Source organism: Anolis carolinensis, chromosome 4 (assembly GCF_035594765.1).
Source record: "Anolis carolinensis isolate JA03-04 chromosome 4, rAnoCar3.1.pri, whole genome shotgun sequence".
In the NCBI taxonomy this organism is placed as follows: domain Eukaryota; kingdom Metazoa; phylum Chordata; class Lepidosauria; order Squamata; family Dactyloidae; genus Anolis; species Anolis carolinensis.
In genome coordinates, this window is record NC_085844.1 from 188,039,480 (window position 1) to 188,064,305 (window position 24,826).

A 24,826-nucleotide genomic window follows, 5' to 3' on the forward strand; every position below is an offset into this window, starting at 1 on the left:
GTTTGTAGAGACATCATAAATGGAAACCCACTTGATGGCAATTAATAACACCAGCAGTAATAAGATCTATCAACCAAAATGTGGCCAGTTCGAAGCCCAGTCGGGGGTGAGCGCCCAACCTCAAGCCCAGCTCACTGTTTACCTAAGCAGTTCAAAAACAGTTAATAGGCTGTAAGTAGAGAAATTAGGTACCGCAAATTGCAGGGGAGGTATTTTATGACACCATAAATGACAAGACCAGAAATGCAGTGACCAAAAGGAAGGTGGAAGGAGGAAGTCCTGAGAATGCAGCAACAGCACCTCATGTGACTGAATCTGAGCATAACTTCAACCTCCAAGGCACCAAAAAAACTGGACTTCAAGACTACATACCTCGTTCTGTTTGTCTTATTCTGTTCAGTCTTGTCTCCAAGCGGCATTGAATGTTTGCTGTGTATGTGTACTGTGATCCGCCCTGAGTCCCTTTGGGGAGATAGGGTGGAATATAAATAAAGTGTTGTTGTTGTTGTTGTTGTTGTTATATTCTTAGGTCTAAGGTAAAGCAAGATTAAAAATAAAAGCAAAACTCTGAGTAGCACTTTGGGCAAAATGCAACTAAGCTGTTTTCTAGCCCAAAAGGAGAATCAGCTGCATGATTGTGAATATGCATAGCAAGTTGGGGGAAACAATGATTTTAAAGGGTTTGAAAAGTTTTAGGAGAGGATCACATCCCATAGTGTGTTCATCACATGTATGCAGACATGCAAATTATTTTTGCAGTTATCCTGAACTCTGTCAAAGCTTATTTGTCAGCAGTGAAAATAGGAAGAGTATCCACATCATGAGTCATTTTCTGTCTTTCACCATCTATGAAAATGGTGTTATTTTCTGCCTCCGGGCATATGTTCATCAGTGACAATTATAGGATAAGACAGGCATTCAGTAATAGATAGGTAATTTTATGATTCATTAAAAAATAACATTGCAATATGACACATGTACAATAGTAAAGGAAACATACCTGCATATTACAGAGAAATATTCCAAACTGTGATACAATATATATTCAAGCTCAATAATTCTGAGTGTCAGTTCACATTGAAAGCAATGTACTTGATACTACACATTAGGCATACATATCTCGAGCAAGAAGTCCTCTATGCTTTGGACATACACAGACACTTTCAAACTGGATCAAGCAGATGAAGCTTCTTGTTTCCACCAGAACTGGCTGCACAGAATGGTGAAGATCTGGCCTTTCTAGCAATCAGAAAACTTACTACTTCTTCTCCCCTTTCCTTCCCTGGACAGTGAGTGGTCCTTGTTTGGAAAAGGGCTGTCTTTTTGTTTTAAGGTTCCCCATAAACATTCAACTGGATCAAGAATACCATGTGTGTGCGTACACGTACACACAGAGCAAAATGGGTGAGGCTAATGGTTAACAAGATTCTAAAAATGCAGGACCATATTAGAAGTTTAATAGCATCCATGGATGCAGAATGATAAGTGAAGGTGCCTTTATATTTTAATCTTGGCTTCCATGGAAGGGCAACCTGACTACTTTCCTAAAGGCTATCTCACAGTAGAAGCAGAACCACAAGGAATGCTGCTTGACTGCTGAACCATTATAATAGACAGTGATGTTAATATGTTTGTGCACAAAATGCTGCCTTCTCTGAAGCCATCCACTACATAGGACTAATGCAGGAGTGGTTTTTTTTGGAGGGGGGGGGGTTAACCTTTGTGCTGGCAGGACTACTGACTGACAGGTTGGCGGTTCGAATCTGAGGAGAATGGGTGAGCTCCCTCTGTCAGCTCTAGCTCCCCATGCGGGGACATGAGAAAAGCCACCCACAAGGATGGTAGAACATCAAACACCTGGGCGTCCCCTGGGCAACATCCTTGCAGACAGCCAATTCTCTCACACCAGAAACGACTTGCAATTTCTCAAGTTGCTCCTGACATGAAAAAAAACTTAGCAATTTTCCTACTGTGGTGACAAAATCTTCAGAACTTACATAATTTCCAAAGAAGACTTGCATTTTAGGATTGATTCAATACCCAATGTGTTTGTGGCCTTTTTGTTCAGACTATCATTTTCTTTGACCAAAACAACTTTTTATGCACAGAAAATAGCATTGATGCATAGAAATACTATTTTCTGTGCCAATAATGCTATTTTCTGTGAGAAAATATGATTACATTTAGTCTCATTCTGCAGTAAATTAATATTTTTTTTCTTTGAAACCCGCATTTTCTGCACAGAACATATTATTTTCTGCACCAAGAATGTTTCCCAGGCCCAAAATCCTTTTTTTCCATACAAAACTACAATGTGTTCGGATGATGTGATTTTAGTATTGAATGTAATGTTTTAAATGTTTAATATGTATTACTTTTAAATTTAATTGATTTTAAGTCTCTGTGTGTATGTATTTTAAGGCATCTAATGGTAATGGTAAGCCACCTTGATTCCCCTTCGGGGTAGAGAAAGGCTGGGTAGAAATAAGGTAAATACATAAAATAAAATGTGTGAAATTGGCACAATTGACACCATCCCTCTGCTTGAAGTGGCTGCCCTTGTGTTTCTGCTGCCATCTAGTGGCAGGATCCTATAATTGCATTGTACACAGCATTTCCAATATACAGTTTTTTGTTGTTTGTTTTTTGTGTCAAGAGCAACTTGAGTAATGTTCGGTGATGGATCCTGATATTCCGCCCCAATAAATTCCTCAGGTAAATGAAGTCAGTGCTAGAATGGTTTCCTCTTTTTCTTGACATCCAGATATCATGGAGCCATGTAATTTTGGGGGTCAAATGAAACATGTAAAAAGACACTGGACACAGAGATAAAAAAATCAATATCACGTGGCAACCTCATTGATTAGGGGTACCTAAGTACTATACCTCCCTCTTCTATAAATAGGGAAGTTGGTGCTAGACCAGGCATGGGCAAACTTTGGTTCTCCGGGTGTTTTGGACTTCAACTCCCACATTTCTTAACAGCCTACCAGCTATTGAAGTTGGGAGTTGAAGTCCAAAACACTTGGAGGGCCAAAGTTTGCCCAAGCCTGTGCTAGACAGTTTGATATGTGTAAGTATGGGGATAGCAGGAAAGTGAATATATTATTTTATATGTGAGTCCATTATTCTGCACATCCATCAGGCAGCAACATATGATGTAAGAGGTTGTGTTGACAGCTACATTATGTTTTAATATGTTTGTCCAGACACTTGGTGACAGACATTTGTTCAAAAGAGAAACAAATACACAAAAAGTTCCTAAAGCATAAAAGCAGACACAGCTTACACCAAGAGTTATTTTTAATACTCAAGACATCACTTCTATTAACATTCCTGACATCTTCTTTGATTTGCTTAAAAGCACAGCTCTTATGCATTGATGTGTCACTAACTGGTACTGCTAAATCCCATTTATGTTAATGGACAAAGCTTGCGTAGATGGATGCCTAATTGTCCTCACAGGATGTTGAAGACAATAAGTATTCAAAGTGAACTATAATGATCTCTGGACAGAAACAATCATGAAACTCTTTCCTTGTCATTAAATTGAATTTTCATTTCATTAAATCCATGTTTTTGAAGTCTACTGAGCATCGGTACCGACCATCAATGAATTTGGCACATATGTAGTTCGGCAAACATGGGCAGGTGTGATGTTGTCGTTTCCCAAAGAAAGGAACCTTCCAGAGGGGGAAAAAAACATACAGAATATTAATAAGATGTTATCAGTTCAATTAAGCTAAACATCTGGGTAAAGAAAGAAGTATGGGAAACAGACTCCATGCTTAATAGAGCCCAAATACAGACATTGAAGGTCAGATCCAGCTAGACTATGACTTTATGATAATGCTTGAGCAATTAGTGCAGCCATGTTGATGTTTAACAAAGTGAAAAGCAAAAGCAAAATAGGAGAAAGAGACAACACAGAAACAACTAAAATAATAACAGGAGATGGGTTATAAGGTGCAATATCAATTTTGTATACAAGTTTTCTGAATCCAGTTCCATGTAAAATGTATCTACTCATATTTCATCGCATAATAGTCACACACCACTTTTGGGGGTCCCAGTTAGCTTCTTTTTGTATTCCCAGCACAGTAGTTGCACCCCCACCTGTGTGCCTGTTCCTTGGGGAAGTCCCAAGAGCTCCAAAGAGCAGGTACATGGGTAAGTGAAGGCATGAGAACTAGGAGGCCTTCCTCTGCTGCCAGCTGCTGAAGGAGGCCCTATAGGCCTCGCTCGCCAGTGAACAGATGATAGCTACAGCCCCCTTTTTTGAAGGAGAGAAGGGGGAAGAGGGCAACTATTATGTGGTGAAATATGGTATTTTAAAAACACCTATGAATACAAGTACAAAAGTTACAAGTGAGTAAGAAATAAAGGGAATTTTCTTTAGCAAGAAATAAGACTATTTACTCATCAGACACCAACACTCAACTATAACACGACTGTAAAACAATTCAGGTTAGAATCTTCAACCAAAGCTGAAAATAATATAGTAGATTACAAGTGGATCATACTGCTTTCGAAAGAGTGAACTATTTCTCTAGAAATCCTTTTTTCATAGAATCATAGAATCATAGAATAGTAGAGTTGGAAGAGACCTCATGGGCCATCCAGTCCAACCCCCTGCCAAGAAGCAGGAAAATCTCATTCAAAGCACCCCCGACAGATGGCCATCCAGCCTCTGTTTAAAAGCTTCCAAAGAAGGAGCCTCCACCACAGTCTGGGGGAGAGAGTTCCACTGCCGAACAGCTCTCACAGTGAGGAAGTTCTTCCTGATGTTCAGGTGGAATCTCCTTTCCTGTAGTTTGAAGCCATTGTTCCGCGTCCTAGTCTCCAGGGCAGCAGCAAACAAACTTGCTCCCTCCTCCCTATGACTTCCCCTCACATATTTTTACATGGCTATCATATCTCCTCTCAGACTTCTCTTCTGCAAGCTAAACATACCCAGCTCTTTAAGCCACTCCTCATAGGGCTTGTTCTCCAGACCCTTGATCATTTTAGTTGCCCTCCTCTGGATGCTTTCCAGCTTGTCAACATCTCCCTTCAATTGCGGTGCCCAGAATTGGACACAATATTCCAGGTGTGGCCTGACCAAGGCAGAATAGAGGGGTAGCATGACTTCCCTGGATATAGACGCTATACCTCTATTTATGCAAGCCAAAATCCCATTGGCTTTTTTCGCCACCACAACACATTGTAGGCTCATGTTTAACTTGTTGTCCATGAGGACTCCAAGATCTTTTTCACACGTACTGCTGTCGAGCCAGGAGTCCCCCATTCTGTATCTGTGCATTTCGTTTATTCTGCTGAAGTGGAGTATCTTGCATTTGTCCCTGTTGAACTTCGTTTTGTTAGTTTCGGCCCATCTCTCTAGTCTGTCAAGATTGTTTTGAATTCTGCTCCTGTCTTCTGGAGTGTTAGCTATCCCTCCCAGTTTGGTGTCGTCTGCAAATTTGATGATTGTGCCTTCTAACCCTTCGTCTAAGTCGTTAATAAAGATGTTGAACAGAACCGGGCCCAGGACGGAACCCTGCTCGTCATTTCTTTCCAGGATGAAGAAGACATATTGGTGAGCACCCTTTGGGTTCGTTCGCTTAGCCAATTACAGGTCCACCTAACCGTAGTTTTGCCTAGCCCACATTTTACTAGCTTGTTTGCCAGAAGGTCATGGGGGACCTTGTCGAAGGCCTTACTGAAATCCAGATAGGCTACATCCACAGCATTCCCCACATCTACCTAGCTTGTAACTCTATCAAAAAAAAAAAAGATCAGATTAGTCTGGCATAATTTGTTTTTGGTAAATCCATGTTGACTATTAGCAATGACCGCATTTGTTTCTAAGTGTTTGCAGACCACTTCCTTAATGATATTTTCTAGAATCTTGCCTGGTATCGACGTGAGGCTGTCCGGACGGTAATGGTTTGGGTCGTTCTTTTTTCCCTTCTTGAAGATAGGGACCACATTTGCCCTCCTCCAATCTACTGGGACTTCTCCCGTTCTTCAAGAACTCTCAAAAATGATTGGCAGTGGTTCCGAAATAACTTCTGCTAGTTCCTTCAATACTCTTGGGAGTAGTTGATCCGGCCCTGGAGACTTAAATTCATTTAGAGCAGCCAGGTATTCCTGGATGACTTCTTTCCCTATTTGGGGTTGGATTTCCCCCAAACCTTCATCCACTCCATGGTACTGAGGTTGAGGCTGGCTTTCTTTTTGTAAGAAGACTGAGGCAAAGAAGGCATTAAATAGTTCTGCCTTTTCCCTATCCCCTGTCAGAATTTCCCCATCTTACCCTCGCAGAGGTCCTTTTGCCTCTTTGACCCAATTTGGGCTGACTCTCCCTCTCCCTCCCTCCCTCTCTCTCTCTATATATATGTGTGTGTGTGTGTGTGTGTGTATTGAGAAGAGAAAAGAAAGGGAGAGAATTGCCTCTCTCTATCTCTCTACATACATACATACATACACACAGGCAGAACAACACTGCATATTGTTCTGAATTTGTTACAATAGAAAGACAACCTAGTAAAGCAACAAATAAGACTCTTTCACTGGTAAAAAAAAAAACGGTGGGCAGCAGGAGACAACATTTTATAGTCTGAAGACTTAAAATGCCTTGAGAGTCATTACAAAACAACAAGATTCTACTGGCTAATGACAGGTCTTCTCTTTGCTCATCCATCCAACACGCATGGGGGAAAGGAATTTTCCCTCAATTTACCTTTCTTTGGGATCTTGCCATGTTCCTTCATTACGGTTTCCATTGTAAATTCACCTCTGTGAACTGAAACCATTAAATCATCTGCCCTTCTTACTTCATTAGAGACTGGGAGTCCTTCCAGACTGACTATATATCCTATAATCCCAGGTTTTCTGTTTCTCCCAGATTATCTAGTAGTGGAGACTCATATAATCCAGTTTAAGGGAGAAAATCTAGGTTCTGATCCTGGGATATAGGTCCTGTCTGGAAGGGCCCTTAAGCTTCCTTCAGATTGCTCCATACTTCTGTTAAATGCTGTTGTCACAATTGTTTGTGCTCCCATATTCAGCTGTGTCATAAGTCTACTAAAGTTTTGACCATTGTTTGTTCCTGATTATAACAAATTTTAGTACGATTACCAATCATCGTGTATCTTTTTAATGCAGTTTTCTCCTGCTTAGGGCATGGTTAAGTACCATGCATGTAGTTCCTCTCCATCCTCACCACCTCCTCCATGAACTCAATGCTTCCCTGATGCTCCTTCCACAATATTCACATTCCTTGACTCACAAATGCATTTTAAAACTTTTTTTTTTTGCTATCACCATTGTGCTTTTTTTTCGTGTCAGGAGCAACTTGAGAAACTGCAAGTCTCTTCTGGTGTGAGAGAATTGGCCGTCTGCAAGGACGTTGCCCAGGGGACACCTGGATTTTTTTTAATGTTTTTATCATCCTTGTGGGAGGCTTCTCTCATGTCCTCCCATGGAGCTGGAGCTGATAGAGGGAGCTCATCCGTGCTCTCCCTGGGTGGGATTCGAACCTGGCAGCTTTCAGATCAGCAACCCAACCTTCAAGTCACAAGGCTTTAATCCACTATGCCACCGGGAGCTCCACCATTGTGTTAAAGTAATAGAGTGGTGTGCCACTTTAGTACTACAACTGCAAAAAGAAGGGGGGAAATAAACAAACACACAAAACCATGGTAATTTGAAATGTAATGAAGGAAGAAAGATGAGCCATTTATATCACCATTCAACACCATTGAATGCATCATCAGTGAGACTGCCCAAAAGTACAGTAGGGACAACCCAAATTGTAGGTGCTGATGAATGATATTTAACCCAGTCTGGTTAGAAATGCCAAGGAGAGAAGAATCCACAGATTGCTGATATATTTTTTAAAATTAAAAACTTAGAAAGTACAGCTACAGTTCTCACCAAATCCCAAGGCTTTTGCCCAGTCTGGAAGAGCACTTCTATAATATTTTCCATTTAAAATCCAAGAAAGAGAAACGTGTAACCAATGCAATAGTGTTTATTTGTCAAAGCAGCTGGAAAAGTCTGACTCAAATGTACCCAGTCAATTGCAGTGTTTTCTGGTGGGCATTTGACATGATCTTTGCCAACTCTGGAGCCCCGGTGGCAAAGTGTGTTAAAGCACTGTGCTGCAGATCGAAAGGTCCCAGGTTAAAACCCTGGGAGCAGCGTGAGCGGCCGCTGTTAGCTCCAGCTCCTGCCAACCTAGCAGCTCGAAAACATGCCAATGTGAGTAGATCAATACGTACCGCTCCAGCAGGAAGGTAATGGCGCTCCATGCAGTCATGCCGGCCACATGACCTTGGAGGTGTCTATGGACAACGCTGGCTCTTCAGCTTAGAAATGGATATGATCACCAACCCCCAGAGTCAGACATGACTGGACTTAACGTCAGGGGAAACCTTTACCTTTTACCTTGCCAACTCTGTTGACCTAAACAAAATGTGTGGGCTTCTATCTGTTATAGCATGTTCTTGCTACATTAATGGATTCTTCTTGTTATGAGCCTATTTAATTATCCAGAAATTCTGAGATATCACATTTGTGTTGTGAAAGCACCTACATTTTAATTAAATATGCATTATTATTATTATTATTATTATTATTATTATTATTATTCCCCACTTTTCTCTCTTGATTGAGACACAAAGCAGGGTAACACTCACAACAATATGTACAGTTTACATACAGACAATCCATATCGACAGCCATGGAACATAGCTGGTACTAGTCAATAGAGCATAACAGAGCCAAGGCTACTTGCAAATACCTTATGACTGATGGGGTGGCATTCGTCCCCTTCTTGCCCTAATGGAGTACACATTCGGAGTCCACGGAGCCACAGGCTGATGGCGCAGCATGTCCCACCTCCACATTGGAGGTCCCTTTCACAAGCCTAAAAAGAAGTAACACAGCAGTCTAGATTATCAAGAATAAGGATTGCTCAAGGAAAGAAACACTTTCCCCAAGTGGTAGCATTATCTGGTTGTTTAAGTGTATAAAGGATATGCCAAGTTGCACTCATCTGGTGTAAAAGACGTCTGAAGATAAGGTTGAGGGAGATCAAAAGATGGGTAAATAATCATGTTAGGGGTGACTTTAAAATCAACATAATATTATTTTAACAAGGATATGAGGAATGAAAACCTTTCCCACCAACATTTCAAAGATGAAAACTGCGACACGTGGCCAAACAGCATCAGTGTGGTCAAAAGCATGGCGGAGCAACAAAAGTACAAGAGTTACTGCTCTTTTCAGGAGAGAAACCCTTGAATGATGTACATTACAACACTTTAGGAAAGAGTTAAAATCTTGGTTTTTCCAGAAAGCATTTGATAGCGTTTAGACAGAAACCAGAACTGATTGTAAATCATTTAGCACTTTATATCTACATTCTGGAGCCCCCGGTGGCACGGCGTGTTAACGTGCTGAGCTGCTGAACTTGTGGACCAAAAGGTTGCAGGTTCAAATCCAGGGTGCTGAGTGAGCGTCCGCTGTAAGCCCCAGCTTCTGCCAACCATGCAAATGTGAGTAGATCAATAGGTACCGCTCCGGCAGGAAGGTAACGGCGCTTCATGCAGTCATGCCGGCCACATTTGCTTAGAGGTGTCTACGGACAACGCCGGCTCTTTGGCTTAGAAATGGAGATGAGCACCAACCCCCAGAGTCGGACACGACTGGACTTAATGTCAGGGGAAAATCTTTACCTTTTAACCTATCTATATTCTGTGCATTCAGCTGGGCTGTTATATTGAGTACATGGATCGTTTAACTGATTATATTTTAATAGAGGTTGTTTTATCCAATTTATATATTTGGTTAATGTAATGTTATCCTTGTTTTCATGTTGATGTATTTTATGTATGTCATCTTTAAGTGCTATTTTGTAAGCTGCCCCGAGTTCCAGGGTATAAATAAAGTTTTATTATTATTATTATTATTATTATTATTATTATTATTATTATTATTATTATTATTATTATTAAGCAAATTTAGCAACGTCTGAGGGCCCTTCCAGACAGGGCCAAAACAACCTGTCATGCTTTTACCTGAGGCGTTCCAATGAATCAAACTAATTAATGCAGAGAAAATTGGGCTTTCCCAGTTTACTCCGCATTAATCAAACATCTGGAAAGATCTGAACCTTAAGCTAAGGTCTGTATCTTTCCAGATGTGGGCCCTGTGGAGATTGACTCCCGGGACTGTTTCTGCAGTCCCAGGACTGCTCAATCCCCACAACCATCCTGATTTTTGGGGCTCCTGGAGCCTAAAGGAGCAAAAGGGTGCCTCCTTCCCCTCCAGCCCCCCATTCCCCCCCCCCAAAAAAAATTCCCTGACATGGGAAAATGGTGCATCAGAAGGTGGGAGGAGGGAAGGAGAGAAATTAAGTTTTTTGGAGGAAATGGGGTGCTGTAGTGGGGTTGGATGCCATCCCTAAAATGAAAGCCTAGGGTTTGGGTTGGGGGTGAGGACTGAAACCCGGAATGAAGCGGGTTATTTTTATTTAAACCTGCTTCCTTCAGGGTTTCTGCCCTGTGTAAAAGGACTCTGGGAATGATGAAGACAAATGGGGCTATTTGGAATGGCACATCTGTCCCCTCATCTCCCTTCAAGGCTGGAGTAAGCTAATGATAAAGCAAAAAAGCAGGGTGGAATCAAGATATTTTAAAAGCAACTAAGAAAGTGGATTGACAGAGAATTAACTGGGATTGTCCCTGCTGACCAGGACAGTTGGAGGCTATGAGGGCATCCTTCATAAAGTACCTTCCAGTGCTCCTCTTGCAGCACCAATGGACCCACTGACTCACAATAGCATGGCATCAGCACCAGCACAATCTGTGCCAGGTATCTGTACTGTCCAACATTTAGATATCCTCATGGTTCTTTAATGTGACAACCATAAGGAACCACATGAATGTCATAAATAACTTCCCAACTACATATTATTGCTACTTCTCAGTAAAACAGACAAAACACATGGTAGAAGAAAGATGACCCAGTTCCAGAGGAACATCAGTGTTGGAGCACAGCTGAGGTATTGAAGCCCTACCAGTTTCCTAAAAGTGCCAGTTGCTGCTATAAAATGTCCATTTAAATAATTACAATACCTATGAAATATATTCATGTATAAGCCAACTTCACCTTGAGGGCAGATATTGGGGGCAAAATTATGGATCTTGGAGATAGAGGCAAAAAAGATTAGGTCCAGCTCAGGGATTGTTGTTCTGCCTATTCCCAGGAAATAATAGCAAATCTGATCACATATATTCCACATGTTGGCCTTCCTCAGCATGTGGACTAAGGGAGCAAGTTCTTTGATTACTGAATCTAGACCTTTTACAAGGTCCCTAGTCTTTTCTGCCAAAGAGTCCTGATTCCTCACCTAACAACAACTTCGATGATTCCTTAGCATTAAACCATGGCAGTTAATGTGGCATCAAACTGCATTAATTCTACAGAGCAGACACACCTCGAGACTACATAGCATCTGTAGAAATTATGAAGTTCTGAGCCTACAAAGCTGCACAGTTAATAGAGGACTTGCTCACACAGTCATAGGAGATAAGAAATTCCTGCAACTTTTCTTGATAATCCAAGACATGCTGGGTCCATGTTTCTGCACCTTGTTGACATATTTGTCCAGAATTATTTGCTAAAGATTTGATCAACCCAGCAAGCTGGCAAAATTGCTTACACAGTAGAGGACATTCATCAAAGAAGAGATGCGTGTGACCAGATTGCAATAAAATGAAGTGATGTCAGGCCAAATAAACCATGGCACCTTATATTGACTATTACCATTTATTGCCAAAAAGAAAAAGAGGGTCCAGATGTCATGACAAAATGAAATGGGATTTTTATGGGATTGTTTGGAAGACTAGCTGCTGCATCTCAAAATTATATATTGCTGTGTTTTTCAAGGGGAAGAAAAAAAATAAAGCAGATAATTCAGGTACTATAGCACTTCTCTCTCTCTCTCTCTCTCTCTCTCTCTCTCTCTCTCTCTCTCTCTATATATATATATATATATATATATATATATATATATATATATATAATTAAGAAATCTGTGGTTATGTGATGTGTAATTAAACACATTGTTGCTATTATAATAAAGCTGTGTTTATAAAGACATTTCTGGGAGATGCTAATTTTTCCTCCTTACATCTTGCAGAAGGGCATGAGACAATATAAAGCAGGAATAAAATTACATAAGTGTACTGGGGATTGTTTTAACAACAAAAAAATCCTGATGCTTCCATTAATGTGGGGTGAATTCTATAACTGGAGGTCAGGAAAATGGCTAGCATTGAAATTTACATAATATGGCATGGGTCAGAGTAATATGAAACATAGTAATAGAGTAGAATCATAGAATAGTAGAGTTGGAAGAGACCTCATGGGCCATCCAGTCCAACCCCCTGCTAAGAAGCAGGACCCCCTGCTAAGGGTCAAGGCTAAGGCTAATATCAAGGCTAAGGGTTACTACCTTAAATGTCTACAAAGTGGAACAATAAGACTGTTTTGTGTCTTAAGAAACTGTTAATGAGGGATGGGATGTTGAATTTTCTGGCCTCAATTAGTTATATGCTTAGTTCCAGTCTAGTAGCTAAGCACATAACTAATGGAGAAATGCTTATATTGGGTTTGAATCTCACTAGCTGGGCCACCTAAAGCCCACAGCTCCTCCTATGCCTCAGGCCACAAAAGGAAAAGCTTTGCTGCTTGCACGTGGTGGGGTGGCAATGTAAGGGGTCCTTGGTGTCCACTGGGGTTGGATTCCAGGTTCCCAGTGGATACCAAAATCAGTGGATGCTCAAGTTTATTTAAATACAGTGCCATAGTAAAATGGTGTACCCTATAAAAATGGCTATATGGTGGAATCCATGGATACAGAATCTGTGGGGAAGGAGGGTTGATTATATAGACACAGCTACACTTGAAATAGGTCAGTTTAATAGTATTAAACAAATAATCTAGGAAACGGATGTGTCAATCTCTTCATAGGATCTGTTCAGAGAGGGTTTCTCATTGCCTTTCTCTCAGAATGAGAAAGTAAGACTTGCCCAAAGTCACTTAAGGAGCTCATCAGATGGGGAATTGTCCCCATCCTAGAGCCAGGACAGAGTCCATTGGAGGTCATTATATGATGCAGGGCTACTTCTGGCTGGGCTCCATCCTGGCTCCATCGCTGCAGCATGCTCAAAGGTATCTCTGAGAACGCGAGTGACTACCCGTATCCTCATATAACAAGCCGGGCACTGCACAGGAGGAAGCTGGAGGCAGCCGGGAAACGCCATGGGATGGTAAGGGGATGAAGCTGGATGCTGCCCCATGGATTTCCCCGCTGTCCCCCAGTTTCTGGACCAGTTTAAATACAGGAATTCCATTTTTTCACAGTGTTCTCAATGGCAAAGGTGTTGTAAAATTCCATATCTTCTGAACAACTCTGATGCATTCTTTTGTGAGACTGTTACAAATTTTATTCTTGTGATTAGTAACTTTTAAGTATGTTTTCCTTTGTATCTGTGGCTTCCCCTTGTTGTATATATTGTGTGCCAATAAATGCCATATGTGAGTGTGGACCTCCGTCTGATGAGTTTTCATTAGTGAGTTTTCATTGCCAAGCAGAGTTTTGGACCCTGGTCTGAAGTCCAACATTTAAACAACAACAACACGCTAGGTATAGGGACAGAAAGAATATTCTCCACAATTAATTTCCAAGAAGGAGCCCCTGATGGCGCAGCGGGATAAACCACTAGACTGTTGAACTTGCTGATTGAAAGTGTTTGAATTCGGGGAGTGAGGTGAGATGGGGCCTTAGTCAACCTTGGAGTTGAAATCAGGTTCCAAGATTAAGTTTCAAAGAACCAGGCTCCATTTTACCCCAATGCTTAAATTTAAGCGTTAGTATCATATTAAATTTTCTCTACTCCAAAGTCATCTCTAATGCAAATCAACCTGGTCCCTACTATTTTCTTCTAATGGAATGCAATAATCTAGACAAGTGGTGACACTATAAAGCAGGGAATGAGTATAATAGATCTTGCCTTAGAACAATGGGTTGAGTGAGAGGCCATAAGGCCATTTCCAAACATAAATGGCTAAGGGTTTTTTTCACCATAGTCAATGGAATTTGGTTGTAGCACTAGAAAGAAGACTGATCTTTTAAAAATATCTACTTCCAGTCCATTCAAATATTGTCTGACTCACTTATGCACCACAGCTGTGACAATTTAAAAAAATAAAAGTCAGGACAAATACATAATAATGCAATTTCCTGCATCTGTTAAGATTCAAATAATTCAAATTAAGTAAAGATGGGCAAAATAAGCATCAGTCCTATTTAAGAAAATGCTAAACAAATACAAATCAGAACTTCTAAGTCTATTCATGACTTTTCATGCTGATGCCATCAGAATTATTTTGGGAACAGGAAGCATAACCCATCAAGAAAGAAGATATCAGAACCTAGTTACATGAATCCAAAATCTGATGTTCTATCTTTGTTTCATTGTATTTGCTTGTGTGGGAAGCTTCGACAAGCGTATTGTTGCTGAAATAGTTACAGGTGACGTCTTGATTTTGGATCAATCTGTACTCCTCTCTGTTTTCAGCTTATATAAAGTATCTAAACCCCATCATGTCAGCAGCAGCTTTATTTTAAATATGGAGTACTCAAAGGAACAAAATGAAAAATATGGAATAATCTCATCCATAGAAAAGGAAATTCAATTGGGTTCATTCTAGTTAGATCCAAGAAATGGGATTTAGGTGAATATTTTCTTAAAACAGAATCAACATCTGAATGGTATATTAACATTTACATAACTCCCATTGATTCAATGGATCTACTTTAATCAGGACTAGTGACTGGATTTTGGATGTACAGTTCAGCTATTAATCATAATCATAAATAGTTTTCAACAACTTGGAGGTCTACATGTTACCTAACCCTGACCTAATACATGAAGAATTCTTATGGAGGGGGCAATAGCCTCATTTCCCCACTTGGAGGCCCCATCTACACTGCCATATAATCTAGTTTCTGGATCCAGATTATCTACTTTGAACTGGATTATATGACAGTGTAGACTCATATAATCCAGGTCAAATCAGATAATCTGGATTCAGAAACTGGATTGCATGGCAGTGTTGATCCAGGGTGGAACTGTATTCCTAGTATGACTCCGATTTATACTAATGATTATCCTATTCAGATAGCTGAGCAAAAAGACATCCAGTATGGGTGTTACACAAGCCATTTCCGCATTTGCCAGCAGAACAAAGATAGGGAGACACAGTTCCTGCGATGACTGGAATGCCTCTGGAATGACTCCCTAACAGGTAGGAAGCTACCACTTTATTCCTGAATGCTGGTGGATCTTTATGCATTATGATCACTAAACAGGATCTCTACAAGGCACTCCTTATGAGTAAGAGGATGCTTATGAAGACATTGAGTATCTGCTGAGGTTTGGGTCCAAGATCCCACATAGATACAAATATCAGAGTATTCTACCATCCCATTACACACAGTGGTGTCCCTTATACAAAATGGCAAAATCGGCATTTGGATTTTTGTGTTATGGAAACCCATGGATGGTTGAAACCATTGATAGATAATCTGTGCATATGGAGGGACAACTGTATACTGATTCTGTCTGATTTTTGTTAATTCGTAGTTGTGCATTACCATATGATACTGAGCATATCTAGACTGACTGAAAAGTCTCAGATTCTCCTCCTCCCCCTTCCCATTCTTTTCAACTGGATTTTTTACTGGATTAAATTTTACTGGATTAAAATTAACCAATCTAGAGAATCAATATAAAAATCTTTGGCTGTTTCAGGAGCAGTCAGAAAATATTTTGGAATAAGCATTGTTGTTATGAGTGGCATTTCTAATACATTTGTTATTGTAATATCCTTTCAAATAAACTTTGACTGACAGTGACCCTGTCCTACGGTTTTCTTGGCAAAATGTATTTAGTGGAGAATTTCCACTGAATTTCGCTAAGACTGAGGATGCATCTACAGTACACTGTAGAATTAATTCATTTTAACTGTGATGTCTCAAAGCAATGGAATACTAGGATTTGTAGTTTGATCAGGCCCCCACATAATTTGACAGAGGCTAAAGACCATATAAAACGACAACTCCCAGCTCCCATAGCATTGAGCTAAAGCAGTTAAAGTAGTTCCAAACTGCATTAATTCTATATTGTAGATGCACTCTTAACTTATACACTGCCATATAAAATCCAGATTATCTGCTTTGAACTGGATTATATGGCAGTGTGACCTTGGATGTGTCTATGGACAACGTCGGCTCTTCGGCTTAAAAATGGAGATGAGCACCAACCGCCAGAATTGGACACAACTAGACTTCATGTCAAGGAAAAATCCTTTACCTTTTTTAGAATCATATAATCCAGTTCAAATCATATAGTGTGGATTATCTGATTTGATAATCCAGATTATAGGGCAGTGTTGAAGGGGCCTGAGAGAGTGTGACTTGTTCAAGGTAACCCAGTGGGTTCCTAGGCTCGAGCAGGGATCAAACTATTCTGCCAAATCCTAGTTCAATCCTCACAACAGCACACATCAGTTCTAATTCTTGTTGTGACACTGAATTTGCTGTGCAATCCTATGCGTATCTTATTAGGAGACAGATTTTACTGACCTTATGGGCCTTATTTGTAGGCACTTGTATAGGATTGTAGCTTTAAACTCATTTTTACCTCCTCTGTTGTCATGCACCTTTTGTATCTTTTTTGAAATAGATTATCTGAAAAAATTGCATCTAGTCCTGTGACCTTTGCAACAAGTTCAGGATACAGTAGGTAAATAAAAAATACCGTTATTTTGTGTGTTGGTTTTGTCAGGTAAACACTTAAATAAAATTCAGGGTTATAACAAACTTACTTTTCCCCTGCAGTGGCTTTTAATGTTGAAATAAAACTCTTTGTTTCTTATGGTTTCTTACATCGTAATTCTACAAACACATTGCAATACAAATCATATACCACTAGCTAAAGTTAGACCAAATATGCATTAAGTTTAACACTGTCATGTTGGAGTCCAAAGGTAAGTTATCTTTAGCCATTTATATCAACTCACAAGATAAAAAAAGAGTTCTCCAGCTGTTGATAGAAGTACTGAAATGGTAATAATAAACTTCAACATTTCTAGTTACTAACATATACTTAGCAAACTTTTGGGATTCTTCCAATAAGATCTTGCCCCTTTTCAGAATAACTGGACTACAAATACATGCTGTGCATATTGTTCAGGCAAGACTATCTCAATAGTTAAAATCAGATAAGCAATATTCTTTAAAAACTTACCCCTGTGATAACAGCACACTTATACAATGTTATTAACAGAGAAAAACACAAGATTTGTGCAATTATTTTCATGATGCTGGAAAAAATGGTTCAGTCCTTGTCTTTCCCCCTTCTCTTCACGCTCTCTCTTTCATGTCACAGCAGTTGCTCTGCAATGCGAGTCCCTCTTGTCTTCTCCCTCCTCTTTGCTCTGTTCGCAAAGAGATCTGATCGCCTCCTGCTCTCTGGGCTCTCTATTTAAAATCTTCTCAGCCCCTTTCAATCTGTTTTGCTGAGGCTGTATTTACGATGATGAGCCCAGGTACCACCTCCAATGAGCCTTGAATGTATAACACAGTTGAACAGGAAGAGGAGGAGGACTGAACTTCAGAGGGTTTGAAGTCTGTCATTCATGTGGAATTCAAAAGCTGATATTTTAAAACATTATCTTTGGCATCTAATACCCATATAATGGGGTCCTGCAAGTTTAAACATTTTAATGTATGAATTGAACCATTGTGTGCATGTCCCTTTCAGTTTGTGGAAGAGGTGACTTCTTAAAAATTAACACTGAATATTATTTTTTCCTTCAAGTGAAACAATGGCTAGATCCATAGTAGCAGATCTAGAAAATGCCCTGGATTTCAATGCCATTGCCAAGAGGGCAACTAGGCAAGGAACTGAGCCATCTCCTTCCTTCCTTCCTTCCTTCCTTCCTTCCTTCCTTCCTTCCTTCCTTCCTTCCTTCCTATGATGGGCTATTTCTCTTTCAGAACATTGGCTTCCAGTCTGAGGTCGATGCAACATGGCAAGCTGCCTGAATTATTTGTTCAATAACTGTTCAGGGTTTCAGATCTGTGCACCAGGTACTAACTCTTCCTTCTAGAAATGCAAAGGTTGGAACTTGCTGGAGCTTCCCTTGATAGGCTTACACTGGTAATGCATATAAATGAAAGCCACCTGTTTTAGCACTGCAATCCTCTTGACCTCCAGGGAATCTAAAGGATCCTTATGATTTTATGCAAGAGTATCTGCGGGCACTGTGCCTATTCCTTGTAAAGAATAAGCATAGATGTGGGCGAAACGTCAAGAGAGAATACTTCTGGAACATGGCCACACAGCCCAAAAGACATACAACAACCCAATAAGCATCTTTATGTGATGCGTTACTTAGGCGATCCCTCACTGTCCAAGTATGACAACCTTCCAAGTTCTTGGAAGATGCTTGTGCATGAGGTTTTTTTTTTAATATGATCGGTGCACAGCCGATCAACGCCCAGTCTTCGCAGAGTGAGGGTCCCAATGAGTGGTGTGGTTAACATGATGATAGTGACTTCTCAATCTGTTGCAGCCTTCTGCTTTCACAGTCATTGTAACATGTACAATGTTATCTTCCACCTGATCTGCCATTGAGGTCTTTGGCTTGTGCTTGGTCTGGAACCCCCACTGCAGCCTCCCCTGGGAGTGCATGACTCCAATGGTTACGCCCGCAGGTTCATTGGAACATGCAAACCACCTCACAAGGTGACAATCCACTGAGGGGACCATGTAAAATGTGTGTGCACGTGTGTGTGTGTATACATGGACCTTTACCTTCATGATGCAAGCCTAGAAGTTACTTTTGGTGACTACATCTCCCCTCCTGTTTGGAAGATTCTGTGGGATAAAATTCCCAAACATGATCTTTTTCAAGTTACCTACAGTTTCTAACCTGCATGTCGGTGATCCCTATAAGTAACAAGGTGCTTGGTTTGCTGAAGCAAGACTCTACACTCCTGCCAGAGGTTACTAGGATTTAGAACATGTGATAGATTCATTTAACCCACTTCTGCTGCAACCACTTTATTGTTCAACAGCAACAGCACCATTCTGTTTATCTTTGCTCCTGAGACATGTAACTGGGCTCTGCTGAGCTAAGCCTTTGCTATGACCTCGGTAATGATCTGTTCTTTTCCCCAGTAACTTCTACTTGCATTTATCTGAAATTTAATGGCACATGTAAGATGTCAAAGCTGCCATCCTCATTTTCACCACATCAACGTCCACCTCAGTGCCGTCAGGAGTACAAACGGTGCAATAACCTAAAAGACGGCTTTGCACGTGGACTTCACCAGATGGTCAACACCGAAATCAGATTGACTACATGCTTTGCAGCCAAAGGTGGCGGACATCCATCCAGTCACTGAAAACAAGAGCTGGAGCTGACTGTAGTTCAGATCACGAACTTCTTATTGCACAATTTAGAATCAGACTAAAGAGAATGGGGAAATACACAGCCCAATTAGATATGATCTCACAAATATTCGTAGTGAATATGCAGTGGAGGTGAAGAATGGATTTCAGGGACTAGATTTAATAAATAGATTCCCAGAAGAACTATGGAGAGAAGTTCACAACATTGTTCAGGAGGTAGAAACAAAGTACGTCTCAAAGAAAAAGAAAGCCAAGAAGGCAAGATGGTTGTCTGTTGAGACACTGGAAGTAGCCCAAGAAAGAAGGAAGGCAAAAGGAAACAGCGATAGGGGGAGATATGCCCAATTAAATGCACAATTCCAGAGGCTAGCCAGAAGAGACAAGGAACTATTTTTGAACAAGCAGTGCATGGAAGTGGAAGAAGACAATAGAATAGGAAGGACAAGAGACCTCTTCCAGAAAATCAGAAATATCGGAGGTAAATTTCAGGTAAAAATTGACATGATCAAAAACAAAGATGGCAGGGACCTAACAGAAGCTGAAGAGATCAAGAAAAAGTGGCGGGAATATACAGAAGATCTGTATAGGAAGGATAATAATATAGAGGATAGCTTTGACGATGTGGTGAGTGAATTAGAACCGGACATCCTGAGGAGTGAGGTTGAATGGGACTTAAGAAGCATTGCTAATAACAAGGCAGCAGGAGACAATGGGATCCCAACTGAGTTGTTTAAAATCTTGAAAGATGATGCTGTCAAGGTGATGTATGCCATATGCCAGCAAATATGGAAAACATAAGAATGGCTATCAGATTGGAAAAAATAAATTTATATCCCCATACCAAAAAAGAGAAATGCTAAAGAATGCTCAAACTTTCGTACAGTGGCACTTATTTCACATGCCAGTAAAGTAATGCTCAAGATCCTGCAAGGCAGACTCCAGCAACACATGGAGCGAGAGTTGCCAGATATACAAGCTGGGTTTAGAAAAGGCAGAGGATAATGGAGGAAGCTAGGGAGTTTCCAAAAAACATCTTTTTCTGCTCTATTGACTATTCTAAAGACTTTGACTGTGTGGATCATAATAAATCGGCTGGAGTTAAAATTGCTGGAAAAAACATTAACAACCTTAAGTATGCAAATGATACCATTCTGATGGCTGAAAGTAAGGAGGAGCTTTATCACCAAGGTGAAAGAAGAAAGTGCAAAAGCTGGGTTGCAGTTAAACATCAAGAAAACCAAGATTATGGCAACCAGACTGATTGATAGCTGGCAAATAGAGGGAGAAAACGTGGAGACAATGACAGACTTTATATTTTTAGGCGCGAAGATCACTGCAGACGCAGACTACAGCCAGGAAATCAGAAAACGTTTACTTCTTGGGATGAGAGCAATGGCCAACCTTGACAAAATAGTGAAGAGCAGAGACATCACACTGGCAATGAAGGTCCGCATAGTCAAAGCAATGGCGTTCCCCATAGTAACCTATGGATGCGAGAGCTGGTCCATAAGGAAGGCTGAGTGAAGGAAGATAGATGCTTTTGAACTTCGGTGCTAAAGAAAAATCCTGAGAGTGCCTTGGACCGCAAGAAGATCCAACCAGTCCATAGTCCAGGAAATAATGCCTGGCTGCTCACTGGAGGGAAGGATATTAGAGGCAAAATGAGAAGACAGGAAAGCCTAGAAAAGATCATGATGCTGGGGAAAATGGAAGGAAAAAGGAAGAGAGGCCGACCAAGGGCGAGATGGATGGATGGTATCCTTGAAGTGATTGGCTTGACCTTGAAGGAACTGGGGTCGGCGACGGCCGACAGGGAGCTCTGGCGTGGACTGGTCCATGAGGTCACAAAGAATTGGAAATGACTGAATGAATAAACAACAAGACAACAGGTTCTAGATGCTAAGAATAGAATATTTTACTTTTTTGTATTAAGATTTCCAAAGAACATGCAGGCTATGGCTTTGGGGATTGTAGTTCAATAAGTAATTTTCCCATGCACTGGCTGAATGATAGAATCATTGAGTTGGAAGAGACCTCGTCGGCCATCCAGTCCAACCCCCTGCCAAGAAGAAGGAAAATTGCATTCAAAGCACCCCTGACAGATGGCCATTCAGCCTCTGTTTAAAAGCTTCCAAAGAAGGAGTCTCCACCACACTCCAGGGCAGAGAGTTCCACTGCTGAACAGCTCTCACAGTTAGGAAATTTTTCCTAATGTTCAGGTGAAATCTCCTTTCCTGTAGTTTGAAGCTGATGTTATTATTCATTTATTTAATGTATATACTGCTCTTCTCCCCCAGGGGGGCTCATCTAGTTCTGTGTCCTAGTCTCCAGGGCAACAGTAAACAAGCTTTGTCCCTCCTTCCTATGGCTTCCCCTCACATATTTATACACGGCCATCATGTCTCCTCTCAGCCTTCTCTTCTGCTAGCTAAACATGCCCAGCTCTTTAAGCCGCTCCTCATAGGGCTTGTTGTCCAGACCCTTGATCATTTTAGTGGCCCTCCTCTGGACATATTCCAGCTTGTTGGCATCTCCCTTAAATTGTGATGCCCAGGCAAAACTAGAGCTTCTTTTCATGACACACACCAGGAACAACATATTTTGTTAAAAGGTATCCTCCACACCTCCTGCAAGTGGTCCACAATGTTCTGGACTCAGGTTGTACAATAACTCACTGCACAGCATGGCCTGTCTGTGTGCAGAAGCATCCCAAGCCTGAATTAGTTAACTGCTGAGAAAAATGTCCATTTCATTATAAGTAATTTGCAAGTATCCACCCATTTCTTTAGACAGAATATGCAATAAATAAACCACTTATGAGCTTGTATGGTAGTGACTCAAGGTATTGAGAATTGCAATGAATCAGCTACTAGATGTTTAATTTATCTTCTTAGCATTTGTCTTGGGATGACATTTAGTCTTGACTAATCTTAGTTGCTTTCATGGAGCAGTGAAATCCTGAACTGTGATTACAGATGTGAAGATCTCTGACCACTGTAGTTGTGGGGTGTTTCTATAATACACAGTTACAACACTTTGATCTATTTCAGCTGCTGTGGCTCCTTCCTATGAAATCCTGAGATGTGTAGTGTAATAAATGATTCAGGACTCCGGTGGCCTAGGGGATAAAAGCCTTGTGACTTGAAGGTTGGGTTGTTGACCTGAAGGCTGCCAGGATCGAATCCCACCCGGGGAGAGCGTGGATGAGCTCCCTCTATCAGCTCCAGCTCCATGCGGGGACATGAGAGAAGCCTCCCACAAGGATGGTAAAATATCAAAACATCTGGGCGTCCCCTGGGCAACGTCCTTGCAGACGGCCAATTCTCTCACTCCAGAAGCAACTCCGGTTGCTCCTGACACGAAAAAAAGGACTTTATCACACCAGCCTGTTGTTTTGAATAAATTGTGTTGTTGAAGGAAATGAAAACTTACCGGTATGGGAAAATTCACTATCATGCTTCTCTGCAATTACTCTATGGCGATGCATAGTCTCATGATCACTCCTCCGCATTAGCTCACTAACCCATCTTACCATCCATGCATGTCCCACCCAACACATGTTTGCCTTTCAATTTTTCATTGTATCTTTACTGCAATTACAAAAAGAAAAGAAATATTAAATAAATAAATATACTTCACCCTATTTGGGGATAGGGTAGGGATGAGAAGGAGAGTCATGCCCACTCATACATGTGACTGACAGAATACTGCAGCAGAAAAACCCATCACACCAGAGACAGTATTGGAACAGCAGTGATATTGGGAGTCATGAGTTGTTGTCCCCATCAGTGAAAAGAGATGCTTCACTAACAATTGAAATGCAAAGTGGTAACAGGGAGACATGAAATCATGTGAAATGTACAGCCAAAATTGGCATTATCTTGCTATAATTAGCCTCATATGAAAAAGTCTCTAATTTTGTCTACTAGAGGGCTCTGGTGTTGATGATTATGGGAGAGGACCTATCTCTCTTGCAGAAAAGTCTAAGTACTTTTCCAAAGTATAGATCTCAGAATTCAACAAGATAGAACTATGCCAATTAAAAGTTGTATCATGAAACAGAAAAGGGGAGGTCCACAGAAAATAGTCAGGAATGGCAAATTTCACTGAACATCAACAGGCATTGTATTAGATGATGCTGTAGTCTCACGTTATAGGAAAATGCCATATATTAGAAAAATCTAGGTTTAATATCCAAACCGAACAGATATATAACCTCTGGAGCATGAAGCTGTGTGTGCAAAAAGCAAGCTGATGGGTGCTGCATAATTCTTTAGCAATAATTCAGTTGAAACTAAAGTTTATAATGCTGATATTTATTGGGTATTTAAAAATATAGGCTCTAATAAAATCTGACTTGTCCAAACACGATTATTGGGTTTCAAAAAATAAATTGCTTATTTTTTGGCAGTTGTTGTGGTGGAATCAGCTCAGCCTTACTAATGTTCTTAATTTGGTCTATGAAATCACAGAAGTACCACGCTATCCTATTTTTCAGCTAGTGTCTATAGGAAATGAGAATGAATGCTTTCTTATGGCACAATTATCAGTAGATAATAAGCACTGTAGGGTCATACTTTCCAAAATGTTACAAATTAAACCAGGACACTTATGACCAAGCAACACTAGAATGTGATCAAGATGACAGACATTATTAACCTGGTAGAACATACAATCCAGGAGAGGATGCAGCTGCTGGCTTTGGCCTGAACCTACCACAGTGGTTCTCAACCTGTGGGTCCCCAGATGTTTTGGCCTTCAGCTCCCAGAAATCCTAACAGCTGGTAAACTGGCTGGGATTTATGGGAGTTGTAGGCCAAAACACCTGGGGAACCACAGGTTGAGAACCACTGGTACCAGGACGGGCAAGATTCAGCCTCCTTCTCTCCTCTACCCTACGGCTGAATTAAGAGAGTACAAATTAGTTTTGCATTTTGATTTCAGTTTGCAGTGACTCTCCTTTTTCCTGGCCACAAAGTTGCCTTTGCTGATGTCAGCATGGGTTGCCTGCAAAGGCCAGATGCTTTCTTGGAGCTCTGTGACCATCTGACACTGGTGATGGTGACAGGAAGAGTAAGATGACGGTTCTGCCAGGCCAAAGCAATCTTGACCCAGCTGGACTGGCTAGATTCCACCACACCAGTGCCATAGGTTGGGCCACCATCAGGTCCAGTTCAGAGCAGTTCTGCTCTAGACCGACCCCACAATAAGCAGTCATGGCTATTCCCCTGATTGTAGCCATTCCTCCAGTGGAGAGATGGCTTATCTCTTTCTTCTTCTCACAC

General features: G+C 40.9%; 1 protein-coding gene across 1 annotated transcript; it reads right to left on the reverse strand.

Annotated features, from left to right (window-relative positions):
* Window positions 1–917: 917 nt before the first annotated feature.
* On the reverse strand, window positions 918–17,646 carry prok1 (prokineticin 1). Its single transcript, XM_008109557.3, has 3 exons — window positions 17,370–17,646; window positions 8,789–8,914; window positions 918–3,683 (listed from the first exon to the last, which is right to left on the reverse strand). The coding sequence occupies exons 1-3, from the start codon at window positions 17,439–17,441 to the stop codon at window positions 3,558–3,560; spliced, it is 324 nt and encodes a 107-aa protein (XP_008107764.1). The 5' UTR covers window positions 17,442–17,646; the 3' UTR covers window positions 918–3,557.
* Window positions 17,647–24,826: the final 7,180 nt, after the last annotated feature.

Coding starts and splice junctions, on each gene's coding strand:
- prok1 (XM_008109557.3), bottom strand. CDS start 17,441: ATGAAAATAATTGCACAAATCTTGTGTTTTTCTCTGTTAATAACATTG. Junction 8,915..17,369: donor AGTGTGCTGTTATCACAGGG/GTAAGTTTTTAA, acceptor ACTTCTTTTTAG/GCTTGTGAAAGGGACCTCCA. Junction 3,684..8,788: donor GCCACCCCATCAGTCATAAG/GTATTTGCAAGT, acceptor CCCCTCTGGAAG/GTTCCTTTCTTTGGGAAACG.